General features: G+C 33.8%; 1 protein-coding gene across 15 annotated transcripts in view; it reads right to left on the bottom strand.

Moving 5' to 3' along the window:
* NBEA (neurobeachin) overlaps positions 1 to 19,305 on the bottom strand; it is a 662,404-nt gene that overhangs the window by 208,267 nt on the left and 434,832 nt on the right. For 8 of the 15 annotated variants that reach the window (XM_072719997.1, XM_072719998.1, XM_025996781.2 and 5 more), the window contains one exon: positions 9,091 to 9,234. In XM_072719997.1, coding sequence (XP_072576098.1) covers positions 9,091 to 9,234 — 144 coding nt within the window. Of the gene's footprint in view, positions 1 to 5,153; positions 5,187 to 9,090; positions 9,235 to 19,305 lie in introns of all 15 variants that reach the window. The other 7 variants (XM_072719992.1, XM_072719993.1, XM_072720000.1 and 4 more) reach the window with 1 other exon arrangement.

Here is a 19,305-nt window from a genome sequence, read left to right as displayed (position 1 = left end):
CTGTGATAACCACTTATAAGTTGATGGCCATGTAAATGCATGTTCTTAGTGCTGACTGCTTAAGGACCCGTAGGCTATCACTCTGACTCTGTAGCACCAAGCTACGGAAATAAAATAATCAAATAAAATATTTGCACTATGAGAAGATTTGTCCTTTTGTATAGTATGTCTCTAAATGTAGTGATAAAATCAGTTTATATATAATGTTTGAATTAGTTCCAAAGTCTCCTAGAGAGAGTATCAGAGGTCTCACAGGTATGGCAGTGTGCGATGATGAATACTCAACTCTTCTTCTTCTCTAAGTTGCCAACATCCACAGTTTGACGATAAGAAAAGTTTTGTTATCATCCATTTCTTTGCCTTCAAGTGTGACAAACAAGATGACCCATATATTTCCAGTAGATGATTAATATGCTCATTCACATACTTTTTTTTAAAAGCATAGGAAAGTTTAGTCCTGCATATAGGAGAGATCTGGTGTACTGATAACTTAGATCTGTTCTTGATCTCTCCTGCTTCTCAGGTTGGAAATAAGTATAACTATAAGTCTTAGAGGAATTACTTTATGGGAAATCCTCTGTACAGAGAAACAAGTAAAAAATAAAAATGAGTCTCAACTAGAACACTGTATTAGGAAGAACAGACATTGTTGTGGTTCATGAAACACTTGCAGCATAACAAAAGATGGCTTCTTAAGAAAAGATGTAAGAATGTTATATATGATCTGAAGCATGGCTGATGGTCTACTAAATAATAGTTGCATTTGTCTTTTTATTATATTTTAAATTTACATAGTTTGGTTAGCAGGAATGTGTTATGATTAAGAGTACCTTAAAAGTGTTCTTATAGACTACATGGTTGAAAGAAACATACATTTTTGGAACTGACGAAATAATGGATTATAGCAAAATGTTATAGGCTCTAAAATGGTCTTGTGCACATTGTAAAAATAATGAGGACAGGGTAAAAAGGCTAGTGAAGGTAAAGCTTTTATTTTTATAGCCCTTTAACTGAATCAAAAAATTAAGTCAGAAATTTAAATATTTTAGCTTTTGTAGGCAATGAGCATGTTGTTAATGTTGTCTTCAAGAGCTCTGTGAATTCTCTGTTTGAAGCTGAATGTGAACCCTTTGGGTATACTATTTATGACTGGCAAAGCAACTTCCTAATTCAAAGAGAGAGAAAAAAGACTTATAAAGACTCATAAGGCTTTTTCAACATCAAATAGCTTTTACTAAACAATATTTTGATGAGTTAAGTGTGAGTGAGTCAGGGACATATGGATTAAATTTCCCTTGAAATACACATGGGCTTAAAAATTAAGGGGAAAATACTGAGCAAAATGTATTTTAGAGAATCCAGAATGTTTAAAAGACATTTTCCCCCTAAATACAAATGTCAGATTGATTCAATTCCTAGTTACATTCTGTAACTAAAACTACATAAAATAAATATGGAGAAATCTTGTAAAAACTACTAGTTTTATTAGGGAAAGACTGTTCATTAACCATATGCAAACTGTATTGCACAGAGTAGTTAGGCTTCAGCAGATATGATCTGAGTATGAGTTTATCTGTATCTATATAACATTGAACTTGTTCCTTCTACAGCACTTGTTCTCTTATTCCATTGAACAATGATAATAAAATTTTTCTGTTTAGTTTAGAATTTTTTTAAATAATATTTTTCTCTGAAAAACTTTCAGCTTTTAGAATTTTGTTTCTGTATTTTTATTAGAATTTTCTAGAATCTTGAGTTCTTCCTTCTTAAATGCTGTATATTTTGCTTTATCCTCAATTTTTAGGTAACATTCAACTTATATATAAATAACTTTGCCTCTGTTATCTGGACATTCCAAGTTAGAATATCTGAAGGCCTACAGTATCTATCTGATGATCTTAATTGTCAACTTTCATTTATTAAGCTAGACCTATGTTGTAACTTCCTGGTTACCAAAGTTACTGAGAGATAGTGGTGGCAGAGCTAATTATCCTGATGATTTTTTTTTTCTGTCAGTTTCTGAGTCCCAGGGTTCTGCATCCTAAGAGATGTTAGTGAGTAAGCAAATCAGCGTGTGAATGCAGTAAAACAGAGACTTAGGGAGGTAGGAATGGTTAACCTTAAAACAAATGCTAAGCAAGTTTCTAGCCCCCAATTATTTGATACTACTTTTACTTTGAATCAGTAGAATAAAGATAACAGAAAACAGACAAAAAATTTGACTAGTGAACAACAAGAAAAGCAGTCTGAAAAGATATAGCTCTCTTACATCAGTGAGAGTATACCTGAGAACTCCTTAGGGCATTAAAGGTGTGTCCTGAAGGGAACCTGTCACACAGGAGAATTTCCTTCCGATTACATCCTGTTTCTCTTAGATGTCCTCCTTATTTCTATATTTTTTCATTCTTAAATTCACATAATGCATTTTTTCTGAGTTGCAGATTTTTGACTTGTGGGGGTATAGTGTGTGTGTATGTGTGTGTGTGTGTGTGTAAAGGATTACAAATCTAGCACTTTGAAAAAGCCACATAAAAATATCCAACTCATATTCCAACACTTCTTTCCCATGTCGCTAGTTTTTTATACTAGTTACTCTTTTTAAATATGCAAAATATTATGATCCATTGGTTATACAGTATCTCCTTCATGTGACAGAGAAAACATTTTTTGTTTAAGAATCACGGTGGTATCTTGACTTTAAAAATTGGAACCTTAGGAGATATTTAGTTAAAATGATACAATTAGCAGCAGCTGGGGTAGAAGAAAGATTAGTTCTTACCTTGAAAAGTCAAGTGACAAGTTAAGTAATTTGAATAATTCAATTGGTATGAGCATATGATTTAATAATTCAAGCACCCACATACTTAATTTTAATAGCTTTAAAATTTTTTGTTTCTTGGTTTTGTATGAAGGAACTAGGTAATAATCTCAGCTTTCTAGTTTATTTCATCCTACACTAACTCTTTCAATGGGAACCTTTTAAGGACAGGTAATTGTATTAGAAGATTTCTTTATGGTTCATAGGTACATGGGATATGGTCACTATACTTAAGGAGTTTAGAGTCTAAGAGGAAAGAGAAAACATACAGAAAGGCATCTTATATAAGCGTCTTAAGAATGATATAATCAAAATTTTAGCGTGGCTATAATAAAAAAGACAGATAATAACCAGCATTAAGGATGTGGAGAAGTCTGATTCTCACACACTGCTGATGGGAATGTAAAATGATACAATCACTTTGGAAAACAGTCTAAGGCAGCCCAGGTGGCTCAGCAGTTTAGCTCTGCCTCCAGTCCAGGGCGTGATCCTGGAGACCTGGGATCGAGTCCCACATCGGGCTCCCTGCATGGAGCCTGTTTCTCCCTCGGCCTGTGTCTCTGCTTCTCTCTTTCTTTCTCTATCTCTGTGTCTCTCATGAGTAAATTAATAAAATCTTAAAAACAAACAAACAGGGGGGATCCCTGGGTGGCACAGCGGTTTAGCGCCTGCCTTTGGCCCAGGGCGCAATCCTGGAGTCCCGGGATCGAGTCCCACGTTGGGCTCCCAGCATGGAGCCTGTTTCTCCCTCCTCCTGTGTCTCTGGCTCTCTCTCTCTCTCTCTCTCTGTCTATGATAAATAAATAAATCTTAAAAATAAAAAAAGTCTAGCAGCTCCTCAAAAAGCAAAAAATAGTTATTTGACCCAGCAATTTCATGCCTAGGTTTCTCAAGAGAAATGAAAACACAATTGTTGACATAAAATGTTGTACATGACTGTTCATAGCAGCATTAATCACAGCAGCCGGGGATCCCTGGGTTGCTCAGTGGTTTGGCAGGTATAAACACACCAAATGTCCATCGATTAATGGATAAACAAAATATATCTATATAATGGAATATTATTCACAATAAAAAGGACATGTGTGCTAGAACATGGATGAGACTTGAAAACATTATGTGAAGTAAAAGAAGCTAGTCACAAAAGACCACATATTATACAATTATATTTATATGAAATGTCCCAAAGAGTCAAATCTCCAGAGGCAGAAAGGAGATTTGTGGTCCACCAGGGCTATGGAGTGGCCATGGGAGAATTCGGTGGAATAGCCAAAGAATATGGAGGTTTCTTTTTTGGTGTGATGAAATGTTCTAAGATTGTGATTATGGTTGCATAACTGTGAATATACTAAGAAACATTAAATTGTTCCCTTTAAATGGGTCTGGTGTATGATATATGAATTATGTCTCAATAAAATTATTACCACAAAAAAGTTATGGGGTGACAAAAGTGGCTAGTGAATACTTCATAAAGTGTTTAATATAGTTATAAAAAATGGGTAGAGATTTTGACAGGTGATAAGGGAAGATGCAGAATAGAGATGTGTGAAGGATATTTCAGGTAAAGAAAGAAGTTTGGATATTGGTGTAGGCCTGTGGAAAATCTTACAAAGTTATTTGATATTAAATGGATGGGTGGATTATTGGTAATAACAGTTTACATATATAAACAAAAAAATTTGTCTTTAATAATTTTCAGAGTTGGTAAGCCATAAAGGACCATAAGTATGATGATGAATTCAGAATTCCCTAAGTTGACAAAATTTGTAATATTTGGAAATAGCAATATAGAAGTCTGTACAATTCTATACTTATTACAGAAAATATTTCTACTGTCACTTGGTGTATGTGACAGAACTATCACTCTAAAAAAAATGAGGTGCGTTTTATCAGTGGGTCACAATTCTATCAGTTGAATTAAATCATTCACTTGTCAATTCATATAAATTTGAGTTAATCTTAAATTTTAGTTAATGATTATTTCACGAAATAATCTGCCAAGCTGAGTTTCAAATTAAAATATATACTGGGATTTTAGATTAAAATCAGTTGAATTATACTAATTAATTTCAATGTTTCAAGTAACAACATAATTAGTAAATTGAAATTTTTTAGTTATGTATGGGATCTTAGGTGCTAATTCACTTTGGTGAATCACTACAAACTAAAAAAGCAATTAAAATAATCACTACAAACTAAAAAAGCAATTAAAATAAATTAAGTTAGGTGGTATTAATATAATAACTAATTCATTCACATTCTTCTATATTATATTAGCCATTTGCTACAATGCATAATAAATGGAGTAATTAATAATCACACACATTTAACTTGCCTTTTGAGATGAACAGCCTGGGAAGAAAAATAACTAAAAGTGAAACAGAAAATTGTATGACATTTAAAGCTGTAGAACTTTGTGGACCATTTTCTCTTTATTAAAACTAAAAAACTCAAAGACAATGGGAAAAAACACAAGAGTCAATATTTAAATAAAGTGGTGCTAAAACCCCCCCTCTATCAGATTTGTTTAACTTACCAGAATGACTTCAGAGAACAGATTTATAAAACTGAAATTAATTATTGTGCATATTCACAGACTTCTAGATATAGTATAATGGAACCAGTGTAAAAATTGACGTATAAGGTCTTGTTTTTACATTATTGTAGAAGAGTCTTTAAGTATATACACATGCATTTTTATGTTTTATTATTTTTATTTTTATTTTTATTTATTTATTTATTTATTTATTTATTTTAAAAATTTATTCATGAGAGACACACACACAGAGGCAGAGACACAGGCAGAGGGAGAAGCAGGCTCCATTCAGGGAACCCGACGTGGGACTCGATCCTGGGTCTCCAGGATCACACCCTGGGCTGAAGGCGGCGCTAAACCACTGAGCCACGGGGGCTGCCCTATACACATGCATTTTTAAATATACTATTTGTACATTTTAATTCAAACCATAAACTATGTATTTTAAAGGAAATACATTATTTTATTTACTTCTTAACCTTACACAATCTACTTAATCTCTCTTGGTCTCTGTAGCCTCATTTGTAGAATTAGGGTAATAATGGTATCTAGTTTATAGAGTTACTGTGAATATTAAATAGGTTACTGCATATAAAGCTCTTTGAACACTTCCTGATTCTTAGTAAGACATGCTAGCTACTCTTCTGTCTCTTTTTTTGTTTTTATAAACAGAAATTGATCCTAGCTTTTAAATCTCCAAATATCTTAACTAAATTAATACTTCCCTTAGTTTTCTATTCTTATTAGCATCTTTTTGTCCCCTGGTGTTTAACTTGACTATTAAGAAATATTGCATAATGACAAATTATAATGCATGGTCTCCTCATCTGTGTGTCTGTCAGCAAAACAGAGCTTTGTAAGAAGAAGAAAATGAATTATGCTAATCAGCAGATTTAGCTTTACCATTATATTACAAAAATAGTGTCCTCATTCCCAGAATATCTAAAATCTACGAATTCTAGTTATTTTTATATTTTTGAAGGTATATTTCTTACACTACTAATATGTAAGCTATATCACTAAGTCATGAAAAGATAAACCTGTAATTTTCATCTCAGAGGTAGAAAGTGGGCATTTGTTATTTTACATAATATTTCCAGACACCAAGTATTAGATTATATTCATTTTGTACACAGATTTTAGGATCTCCTGGATTTTATTTTATTTTTTTCTCCTGGATTTTAATGTGGACTTAGCTCTCCTATGATAATAGTGAAGTGTTCCTTAGGTAGCATAGTACTATTTGGTTATTTAGAACAATAAATTACATATAAGAAAGTCATTATCATTTAACAAATTTTAATTTCTGAGACAAAGACAATGAAAACAGTTACATATTTTCATAGTCTGAAATTTCATTAACAGCTGATTTTTAAAAAAATCTAAGAATACTTGTTTATAATTAACTTCTAAAAATGATTTTTATGTGACATTGTCACTGTCACACCAGTCTAGTTAATAGGCCTCAGCATTTACAAAATAAATCTATATCTATATATCATATATATCATGCAGACTATTTGTTACCCTTCTCCTTTCACAAAACATCCATCCTTTCCTTCTTTTCTACCGAATTCAAAGCTCAGAGTCACATTTGTGGACTGCTGTTTTAAAGAGGAACATTATAGACTAAATAGGGGATCAATATTTTAGGACAGATTTATTAGACACGAGGATTATGCAAAAAGAGTATTAATTAAAATCAGGTGGAAATGGATAGGAGTGAATCTGCTCAAAGAAAAATCTGTTTAAAAGACAAGTTAGGGGGCACCTGGGTGGTTCGGTAGCAGGTGGAGTGCCTTCAGCTCAAGTCATGATCCCAGAGTCCTGGGATTGAGCTCCATGTCAGACTCCTTGCTCAGTGAGGAGCCTGATTCTCCCTCTCCTTCTCCTTGTTCTTGCTCTTGCTCACTCTCTCTCTCAAATAAATAAATAAATAAAAATTTTAAAAATTCTTTTAAAAAAGACAAATTAGAGAAGTCTTGACAGAATGAATTGGTCAAGAGCCACACAATTAGATTTTTAAACAATTTACTGCAAACATACTTTCATTGTTCTTTAGATATTTTAACTTAATGTTATTTTGGGAATTTTCCTTATAAGTATAAATAATATTAATAATTACTCTAGCTACCATTAAAAGAAAGAAACATAAAGAAGTATGAGTCTTTACTGGATTTTGCCTCTGATAGTATGGGGCAGATCTTATTATAATAAACTTTATGGTACCAGCCAAATTTGTATCAACTAATTAATTACCTTTATAACAGGAACTAAGGACCAGAGTCTAAACTAAATTGTATAATTACTGAGCATATTTACTAGCACATTATTTATGTGGATGGGGAAAGACAACGTATTATCTGAAATGGTCATGAGTCATGTTTATAAATTTTCTTATTTCTTTAAAATCAAGAATAAGACTAAGAAAAGAGATAACAAATCTGTGGGCAAAATGAAACCACAGACTTCATTTGCTTAAATTTCCAAATGGCCTCAGAGAAAATCTCAGAACTTTTAAAACAAACCACAAAAACAAGAAACCAAAACTTCAACATTTGCTTAGGAATTCAAGGCAAACATTTGTTCATAGACTTAGGATTAGTTTTAAACAGGACAAATAATTTTCATGATACAGAAATGTTAGTGACATAGTTATATCCAGGAACTGGCATTAGAGTGACCTTATTAAACATTTTCTAGATGAGAGAGAATAAGGTGCTATCTCTAGTTTACAATTAACAAGAACATCTCTTCGATAAAATAGAGAATCTCTAACTGGCAGAAACATCGTTGGAGGTTTTCAGAAAGCATGCCAGATAATTTTGAGCACATTTCTGGAAACAAGAGTGCTATTTTGTAAACCAAAATGATGAGTATAATTCCACTTTTCTATTGCCATCTGCCACCCGAACACTGTACAGGCTGAAAATACATAATTGAGGTAAAACCCAGCCACTTTTCGAGACTCTGAAGCAGGAGTTTTTAACTTGAGATCTAGTATATGATTCTATGGACTGTTTCCAGGGGTCAGGGAACGCTCTGAAGTTGTGTACAAAATTATATGTACACCTTCATGAAGCAATCGGTTTTCATCAGGTTCTCAAGGATGGTTTAAAACCCAAACAAGGTTATGGCCAACACATATATCCATATTCACATATCCCACATGGTTGTTGCAGATTCTGCTCTCAATTGACCTTAGACCAGCACCAGGACAAGGTGAAAACAAGAATGTCTGCTAATGGTGGAGACCAGCAGTGTGGATATACAGAAAAGCACCAGGGACATTCTGAAGAGTGGCAGTAGCAGGGAAGACATGGCAAATTCGAGTGTCAGCTGACTGAAGTGGCCATTCTTCATAGTTGTTAGGAGGCTAGAGTCACAGGTAAGTCATTAAATCTATCATTCTGTCTCCCTTTCCAATTACTTAGGCAGTTAGATGGGACAACTTATGCTATGTACTATTTCTCCTGTATGAAAAAGTTGCTCCTCATTACAAAGAAAGTAGATGCAGTGATTCATTTATTATTAGTAAAACACGCATTTGTTTGGTAGGTACTTTCCTCTCTCTAATGCTAGAAGTGAGATGAAGTAAATTATTAATGTTCACATGATTCAGCATCGTTCCAACCACTGGCACCAACTCATTTGCCAAGAGATCGATCTTAAATTGGGGAACTTTGTGTGTAATTATTACTTACAACAAACAGAAGAAAGATACTTAAACATTTACCTGCAAGATTGTCGATTTCTTTCTCCTGCAGGAGACTTACTGCATCATCATCTCCTTCCAGCATAAGTTCTGTCTCTGCATTTTGATTCACTATTGCTTGACTTCTGAAGGTTTTCTTGGACTTTACCACATCTTCTTCAGTGCCTAATCACATTGGAAATATAAGAATTTAGGTTATTATGACTGTTTGGCTTTCAGTATTAAAAATAACCTATTACTTTCTGATAATTACATAACGCATTTACATAGGACTTTACAATTACAGAACATTTTTTACCTTCTTTATCTTGTTCAGTGTTTAAAATAACTGAGAAAGGCGGGGTGGTGGTGGTAATCAATAACTGACCCTTATTTACAGAGGAGGAAACAGGCTGAGAAAGCTCATTCCACATTGAGTGACCAAGAGTTGGCTGATGGTTGAGAAAATCTTTACTCTATAATTCCATGTCTTGGGGCTCTAAGATGACCACTTTTCTTTGTGTGTGTGTGTGTGTGTGTGTGTGTGTGTGTGTGTGTGTTTGGTGAGACTTTATTTATTTATTTATTTTAATAAATTAATTTTTATTGGTGTTCAATTTACCAACATACAGAAAAACACCCAGTGCTCATCCCGTCAAGTGATGACCACTTTTCTATAAAAAATCTGTATCTCGGGATCCCTGGGTGGTGCAGCGGTTTGGCGCCTGCCTTTGGCCCAGGGCGCGATCCTGGAGACCCGGGATCGAATCCCACGTCAGGCTCCCGGTGCATGGAGCCTGCTTCTCCCTCTGCCTGTGTCTCTGCCTCTCTCTCTCTCTCTGTATGACTATCATAAGTAAATAATAAAATAAAATAAAAAAAATCTGCATCTCATCACAAACTTGGTTTTCTGATACATAAAAGCACACAATTTTGCTCAACTATACTTTTGTGTGAATTAGATAATCAATTAGTCAGATCATTTTTGAAGATAGGTTAAGTATGAAGAAAACAAGAACATGCCCATATCTGAAAAGCGAAGTGGTTGTCACTGGGAGGCTACAACTGGGTGGAGTTAGGCATGATGCAGACCTAAAATGTGCTGGACAAGAGCTAATTCCTTAACAGTCAGTGAAATCAATAATGTTTTTCTAAACTGATAGCCTTATTTTGTTATATAAAATAGCAGAGAGTGATCCCTGGGTGGCTCAGCGGTTTACTGCCTGCCTTTGGCCCAGGGCATGATCCTGGAGACCCAGATCAAGTCCCACGTCAGGCTCCCTGCATGGAGCCTGCTTCTCCCTCTGCCTGTGTCTCTGCCTCTCTCTCTCTGTCTCTCATGAATAAATAAATAAAATCTAAAAAAAAAAAATAGCAGAGAAGGCCAATAGTACAAAAACAAAGTCAGTCAGAAAAATTAAAATACAGCCAAGGCTGACCTAGCATTAACATGTCAATCGAGTAAAGGTTAGAAATTAAAATGCATTTGAATCCCTCATGCATTTGACTCAACAGATATAATTAATATTTATATTTCAATATTATATTTCTGTATTTTAAGAATAGCCACTTTAGCCACTTGTTTTGGCAGGTGATGATGTCTCTAAAATTATTTGAAGAGTAAGTAAACTTATGTATATGTAAGTTATATATATATAATTATAAACTATATATATAAATATTATATACATTATACCTATAAATATCATATATAAATTACATATATAAATATATATGGCTTAAAAATATCCTTATTTCCTATCACTTGAAGTTGGAATTCAAACTGGAAGAAAATGTAATTTACTGTGTTTTAGCTGTACTGGTAGTATATAGGTTTCAAGGAAGCACATTTCCTGGGAAAATACCTACACATTTCATTAGGTGTGGTGGATATATTCCTGAAAATGGGAGCCTAATAAATCACTTCTGGACGGTGGTGTTGTATCATAGATCTAGGGACTGTTAAGGTGTTTGTGTACATATGCAATCACTCTCCAAATCTTGTCATGCTCTTTGCCAAAATTCCCTCCAGTTAACAATTAACAATACTTTTGGTGCATTCTCTCGGGCTCAGTGTAGGACTTCTGACAGTCCATTACTGTCTGCGATATCTACCCAACCATTTTCTTGGAAGTACATCTAGCTGCCCTAAAGCTTGCATTATAAAACTATTAGCCTCTTTCATTGCAACTTGCACGCTTCTTTTGTCAGGATTTCAGAGCCAATTCTGTTTGCTAGAACATTAATAAGTTGGCTCATAAGTAGCACATACATGAGTAAAACACATGTGAGGAACACCATCATGTCACAAAAGCCCTATAGAATGTTACTGTCAGAGAGGTATAGTCTATCATCCTAATTCTTACTGGATAATAGCATTTGGAAAGCATGGTTAAAATATAGCTTAACAACATTAAGTAATAGATTGTTAAATATATATTTTGATAAATACTCCAGAAACAAACAGTATTATTACAATTCAATGCTACATGGGATGTCAGGGGCATTAAATGGCTTATATGTATATTTTTCTTCCACTGGCCCACAGATGATTCTTACTTTTGGAATAAAAGATTGAGGACTCATTACTGAATGCTCCAGAACTTCATTTTAATTTTATTTGGTTTCTTGATGATACAAAGCCAGGAAAACAGAACTCTTCTAGGGGTAGCTATCTTTGTAATTTGTTTGCCTCTTGGGTAGTAACTTAATTTGAGACACTCAGAGCTTACATCATCTGAGAACAAAAGAGGCAAGTCCAATCATTAATAGCTGAGAAGCCTCTCTTGAGGTCTTTATAGCCATATTTCTATTAGACATATGCAGCTTGGTATTCCTAATTACACTTCCCTTACTGAATGAATCATCTACTGCTTCTCCACCTCCCCCAATTTTGATGAACCCATTTATCTAAGCCACAAACCTAGGGGTCATCCCGGAAGGTGACCACCATGGCCCTGGCTCAGGCCACTACTCTTTGGTCTAGAGGTTTTCAGGAGCTCCATTATTCAGAGCATCCCCCATATTTTTGTCAGAGTGATTATTACAAAGCAAAAATAAGTGGAAGATATTTTCCTCCTGTATAATATTTCCTCCCAATCAAGAACACTTAGCGCAAGGCTTATATGATGGGAGTCCAATCTAAATTCCTTAGCGTGGCTGGTCAAGACCTTTTATGCTCTCATCATCAGTTTTGTGTCATCTTTTCTTGCTCCCCTGTTAGCAATGCTACACCATTTATAGCTTCCAAAATATGTCCTTAGACCTTTTTACCTGGACTAATAGTATTTCTTCTGTATGGTATGTTCCTTCCTTCCTCCTTTTTGGGGCTTGTCCTATCTGATCTTTAGGTGCCTTTCCAAGCCAACTGATCTGCACTTTCACAGTTTACACAGAACTCTACCCTGCTGTACAGGTGTCATCTGTTATGTGTTTGTCTTCTCGACTGGGCTACAGCTTCATTTCTGCAGCCTCAGTGTGGGGCACTCAGGGGATGTGTAACACAGATTTGCTGAATGGAGTTCAAGTCTACCCACCCTGTGTTCTCTTCTCTGATTTCTTAGGGTAAGTTTGTGTGCTCCTTCTCTGATTCTTGCACCACACCTTATAAATCCTATTACTGGAGCTATAGGTATTGTAACTGGTTGTTTGCTTGTTGTCTCCACACAGCCTGAAAGCTCCCCGATTATTGCCAGCCTAGCCTGCTTCTGTCTTCGTATTCTCAGTTCTTAGCACATTGCCTGTCACAGAGCAAGCCCTCACATATGCTGAATAAATGAATAAACTGAGACATGCAAGTTACCTCTGGGTATTTCTTAATCTGAAGAGGCTAAGCTTTCTCAGAGTCTTGGTGATTTGCCTCCAGTGTGGGGACAAACTAGAGAATTTATGTATTTACACGAAAGGGAGCTTGGTTCTTTATAGGAAATAATCAATAAAACTCTTTAAGTAGAGTCAGCCTGATAAAACAAATTTTTCTTGTGCACAACCACCCATGTTTAATCTGCTTTGTCATTATGAAAAAAAGCTTTACATTAGTCTTACATTGTTAAAATTGAAATCTACAAATAAAGTAAACATAGTCAAAGGAAGGTGAGCTCTGAAATGTATATTAAGCTTTCAGTTTCATTCTCTCTAGTTTTAAAACAATAAAACAATAATGTCTTTAAAAGGCATATGGTAAACTGATCCAAACCAACATACTGAACTTACCATCCCTGTTGTAGTGTTATAATTGGAGCTCAGTAAAATTCCTGATTTTATGGTACTGCATGAAACATTTATCTAAATTAAAGTGTACAAGATCCAAAGGTGCTTTTCAATTGTAATATCTTTTATGAATTAGAGTTTCATTCATCAAAATTACAAGCAAAAAGAGGTAAGGTCTCAAAGGGCTGTCTCATTACAAGGCTTATAAACACTGTCCTTAGAAAGAATTGGTTTAACACCCAACAAATCAAAATCTGATTGGGAAGAGAATTTATTTGAGATCATCTATCTTCAGAAGACATGTTGGACTGAGTGCACTTCTTGGCCTCTTTAGCCATTCATCAAGAAATTAACAAGCGAATACTACAAACCACCAGAACTCTCTAAATTTGAGAATATGAATTATGTGTAAAATTGGATAGTATAGGCATATATACTTATTTTCTCAGAAAACATCAAAATGCCATAAATTGGAAAGGTTCAGGAGTAATAAAATGCCACCAAGTTATAGATTAATCCAAATCCAAAATTATTTTTATGTTATTTTCCACATCATGTCACAAATAACTACAAGCATTCTATACCCATTAGATTTCTTAGTAAATATATATGCTTATAGCTCTGTATATGAAAATGTTTTATCTAATACAAAATAATGTTACACAAACCTAAATAAAGTTCTTCTTTCATTAAATTTATCTTAATAAACAGGAACCATGTAAAACAAAGTATATTTTAAAACTGCAGTAACAAGAGAATTAAAACGTATTATCTTTTAAATAAGTCAAAATATAGAAATGACAAGTTGGAGACATTAAGTTATCTTTTTTTTTTGACATTAAGTTATCTTAATAATATTCAGAGAATGTATGTCTATCTGGAAAGTTGGGACCATCAAGGCAAGGAATTATTTTATGTGTCCTTTTTTTTTAAACTAATAATTATAAACAGTTAATATAAAGAAAAAGACTACATAGTAGTTTGAGGAATTATTCTATACATACTCTTTATAGCTCTACAACATTTATACCAATAAAGATAAAATGTAATTTACAGCAATAGGGAAGCTGTAGATTATATGTGTGGCTAATGTACACAGAGAAAAGATATAAATCTGTAACAAGCCAATTTTAGCAGAGAATCATCTTCATTTGCTTCAATGTGGATAGAACTGGAGGGTATTATGTTGAGTGAAGTCAATCGGAGAAGGACAAACATTATATGGTCTCATTCATTTGGGGAATATAAAAAATAGTGAAAGGGAATAAAAGGGAAAGGAGAGAAAATGAGTGGGAAATTATCAGTGAGGGTGACAGAACATGAGACACTCCTAACTCTGGGAAACGAACAAGGGGTAGTGGAAGGGGAGGTGGGCGGGGGGTGGGGGTGATTGGGTGACGGGCACTGAGGGGGGCACTTGACAGGATGAGCACTGGGTGATATGCTATATGTTGGCAAATCGGACTCCAATAAAAACTCATACAAAAAAATTATCTTCTTACCAGTTTTATACTATTGCTATTTATTTTGCACTAAGTATGGAAATATGGATTTAATTTATTAAAAATTATATATGTATGGGGACACCTGGGTGGCTTAGTGGATGAGTGTCTGCCTTTGGCTCAAGGCCTGATCCTAGGATCTGGGATCGAGTTCTGCATTGGGCTCCCTGAGAGGAGCCTGCTTCTCCCTCTGCCTGTGTCTCTGCCTCTCTCTCTCTCTCTGTGTGTCTCTCATGAATAAATAAATCTTTTTTTTTTTTAATAAATCTTTTTAAAAAAATGATATATGTGTGTATGTGTCTATCTACCTAATCCGAACCTATTATGTAAGAATACATTTTCAACATTATTTGATCTGTACAACTAAATACATGGTCTATGATTCATGATTTGGCCGCTACTTCTTTAACCTCACTATTTTACCAACTTGGTATCTTCATATCTTATATTCCCCAAGAGCTGGATGCTTCTGTTCCCAAACAAGCAAAACTTTTTCAAGCTTTGAAATCTGACAAATGTAATTTCTTTTACATGGAATTCTTTTACTTGCCTTGTTCTTCAAGGCTCAGTGTAGTTGATCATTCCCTATTCCGTATAAACTGTTTACCTAACAAATAAATCACAATTTATTATTCTGATTTTTTGATATTTTTTCTGGAGTCTTTTATTTAGGTATTATCTTATCAGATACGTGTCAGATATCAAACAGAGTGGCAATCCATACATGTTGAAGCAGACTCTCCTGCTTCTCTCCTTCTGAGCAGAGAATGAGGGGCTCGATCCCAGGACCCTGAGATCAACACCTGAGCTGAAGGCAGAAGCTTATTAACCAACTGAGACACCCAGTGCCCCAAGATTTGCAATTCTAACTTCATTTTTCCCTCAAATATTTATTAAGAACATATATATTTTAAAGATTTTATTTATTTATTCATGAGAGATAGAGAGAGAGAGAGGCAGAGACACAGGCAGAGGGAGAAGCAGGCTTTATGCAGGGAGCCTGACATGGGACTCGATCCTGGGTCTCCAGGATCAGGCTTTGGGCTGAAGGCGGCGCTAAACCACTGAGCCACCCAGGCTGCCCAAGAACATATTTTAAAAAGATATTTAGACCAATCTCTTGACTTCAGTTACTCCATCCGTGAAAGAGGAATAAGTATTTATCAACCACACTCCCCTAGGGTTACTGCAATGGTAAAATGAGACACTGGATATTAAAATACTTTGAAACGTGTGAAGCTTATTTACATAATAAGCTTTCAAAAGTGCTTATTAAAATTTTGGTAAAATACATAAATTAGCAAGAGATGTTAGAAAAGTTTACTAAGTATAACTTAAAATTGAACAAGAATACAGCCAGGGCTTTATTGTTTATAATGATTCTTCTAAAATTTATATAAAGGAGGAAGAAGGCGGGCTGATGTGAGAATTAAAATACTCAAGATAATTCATGCATGTAAGGTCTCAATACAATGCTTAACCAACAACAGGTATTCAACAAATAACGGTTTGCTTTCCTTCAGTTAGGATTAATCTTTTTCCCTCTGCCATGCTGTCATTACTCTGTTTATATTCACTACAATGAAATACGAGCCTTCAGCTCCTCCATTGATTGTATACTCGCTGAAGACAGGAAGGCTAGCTTGTAGGCAGGTGCCATGAAGTGCCTGTGAAATTGAATGGAGTGTAAACAGCTTATATTAAATATTATTTCCTCCCAATAACCATAATATTCATCTAAAGATATTATTACATAAAACTACACAAGCATCTATGTATTTGACATGTGTTTTTGATTTTGTATACCAGTATGTTAAAAATATAAAAATTGTTACTATCTTAGAAATCTGAAGGGGAAGAATAGCTTTCTCAGCAAAGGTGATACCAAAATTTGCTTTAGAGAATTATATATAGAAAATGCATTTAATATATACTTGTCTTCCATCATTGGAAGAGAATAGGAAGAATGGAAATTTAGTCTCATTTCAATTTCATCTAAATGTAACATAAGGAAAAATTCTAATGTTTCTAAACATCTGGAAGTCAGTTTCACAAAATGACATACTTTTGTGAAAGAGAAATTCTTTTCAATATTCACCACTTCACGATAGACTGTAAAATGTGTTTTGACAAAATCTACCCCTATGTAAATAAGATAAAATGCTGCAATTCAATGTCAGTTATACTTCAACAATAAAAAAATGCTGCAATTCTTTTTCAAAACTAAATGCTTTCCTTTAGAAGTATTGATGTATGAATTCCTTGGGATATTTTAAAATAAATAAAATTTCCTCATTAAAGCTGAAATCTGAGCAACGAATACTTTTACAGAATAGTGGTTTTAGTGCCTCTAAGTGATATTATTTAATTTTCACTGGAAGGAAAAGATTTTAAGATAAATATACCTCTCAACTAATTACATTAGATATGGTGACATGTTATCATGCAATAATACGTACAAATCTATTACTGAAGACTTTAGAGTTTTGAACATTTCAAATAAGATAAAAGAATGTTTTTTACTATATTGGGAAACCTATGACTAAAAAATATTTTATATTGACCTTAACATGATATGAAAGCAGTAGATACATATATATACACAATACTCATTATTAGCTTACTAAAAAGTAAATATTTTTCTTTGTAAATAATTAATTCAAAATTAAATTTTGTTTTTGACTTGATAGCACATAGTATTTCTTTCCTTAAGAAACATAAATAATGCTGACATAAAAGGAAAGACTTACCAGAGATTAAGGACTAAAAGAATCATGGTTTATATAGAACAGGATTTAAAAAAAATCCAGACTTTCCAGTAGAAACATCCTCACAATAAAAACTGCTAGTGATACTGAATGAAAACACTACTACAAATTTCAAGTATCTTTTTTCTCTTTTATACCTGATGCTGAGTCAGGAGACTCACTTCATCAACACAAAATCATTTTATGAAAGCAAGTGTTTTCACAAATGAAATGGATGGTTTCTATTTGCAGTTTCAAATACACTTTAAGTAAAAATCTGAATGGTTATTGGCCAGATTTCATAAACACAGATAAGATATCTGGACAGTTCAGACATCAAATTCCTCCTTTCTTAGTTGGGTATTTTAGTCTGAATGCATTAAATTTAACCATGGTTCTCACTTCATTTTTGTTGATTGAGAATATATCGAACAATCCAAAATAGATATTATTTTATTTTATTTTATTTTATTTTATTTTATTTTATTTTATTTTATTTTATTTTATTTTCAAAATAGATATTATTTTAAACTACCAAAAAACTAAAAACCCAAGATACCAGATTCAAATTTATAATAAACTTTATTCAGAAATCAAAATCCTTGCCTCAATCAATAATTGATGTTACTTATGGTCCATATTAGCACATCCTTACATCACATAAAATTAGAGTGCAGCATCCTCTGTGTTTTTACCGGTGAAGAACTTGTACAGACTTCTGTTTGCTTTAAACTAGACAAACGTTGTATCTGCAGGTAAGCTGTCCTCTGAAAAGCTCGAGGAGAATGTTCAGTGAGATAGCAAAATGTAGAATTAGCAGTATAGGCGTTAATTAAGATACAGTGTTTGTAGAAATTATTCTAAGTGGTAAATTCTTATTCAGATTAGTTATGCTTGTAAATGATTTACTGGACTATAAGAAATAAAATAAGAAAATGGCCACCTAACATCAACAGTTATTGCTCAGTGGAAAAGGACAGCAAGGACACTTGCAAGTAAAAGAATTGGATCAATATTAACGTGATTTTCATTTCATGCTTCCCCAACTCCAGTAAGCTGACAATATACCCTGATTATGTGAACTGCCTCGGAGTAACAGAGAAAAGGTTATTAGAGCAAGAGGTGGAAATGGAATGCACTTTTTATATTGACAGGCCTGCTAATAGAGTATACTGATTTTCCAAGACATGCAATGCATTTTTACAATTTAGTTCTGACAGCAAAACTGGAATTTCATTTATTCCTAATTCAAAATATTCATATGTAAGCAATATTTCTTAGAGAGGACCAGCAAAGGGGATATTCTCAAACAGCATTTTTAGACTGAAAAAAATGCAATTAAAAAGGTGCAAGAAAATATTATTGAATTTAAGTGCAGCACTATGTAAGTATAAGAGGCTAACTTAATAAGCTGCCTAATGGACTGAATGTAGAAAACTGCATTCTGTGCTCTTTAAAGGAAATTCGATAAACCACATTTTAAGAATATACATGATGATAAATGTAGAATCCCTGTGCATTTTTAGACTGGATATTACTTGGTAGGGTTTTGATTAGTCATGAAGTTAGGGTAATTTTTAAATATTTGAACTAGGATTTTATTATATTAAAAATCACATGGCACACTTTACTTGTGGAAAAAAATGCTAAAAGCTTGAGGGGAATATAGAAAACTTGGGGCAGTTTGGAATCCTTTAAATAACATACAGAGAAAAGATGATGCATTATTCATCTTTGTGATTATTTGAGTACACAGCATAGTGTTTGGCTCCTGTGTTAAAGTGCACTTAGAAGAAGAG

This window comes from Vulpes vulpes, chromosome 9 (assembly GCF_048418805.1).
Source record: "Vulpes vulpes isolate BD-2025 chromosome 9, VulVul3, whole genome shotgun sequence".
Classification (NCBI taxonomy): domain Eukaryota; kingdom Metazoa; phylum Chordata; class Mammalia; order Carnivora; family Canidae; genus Vulpes; species Vulpes vulpes.
The sequence above is the reverse complement of the archived record's forward strand: the minus strand, read 5'-3'. Positions and strand labels throughout refer to the sequence as shown.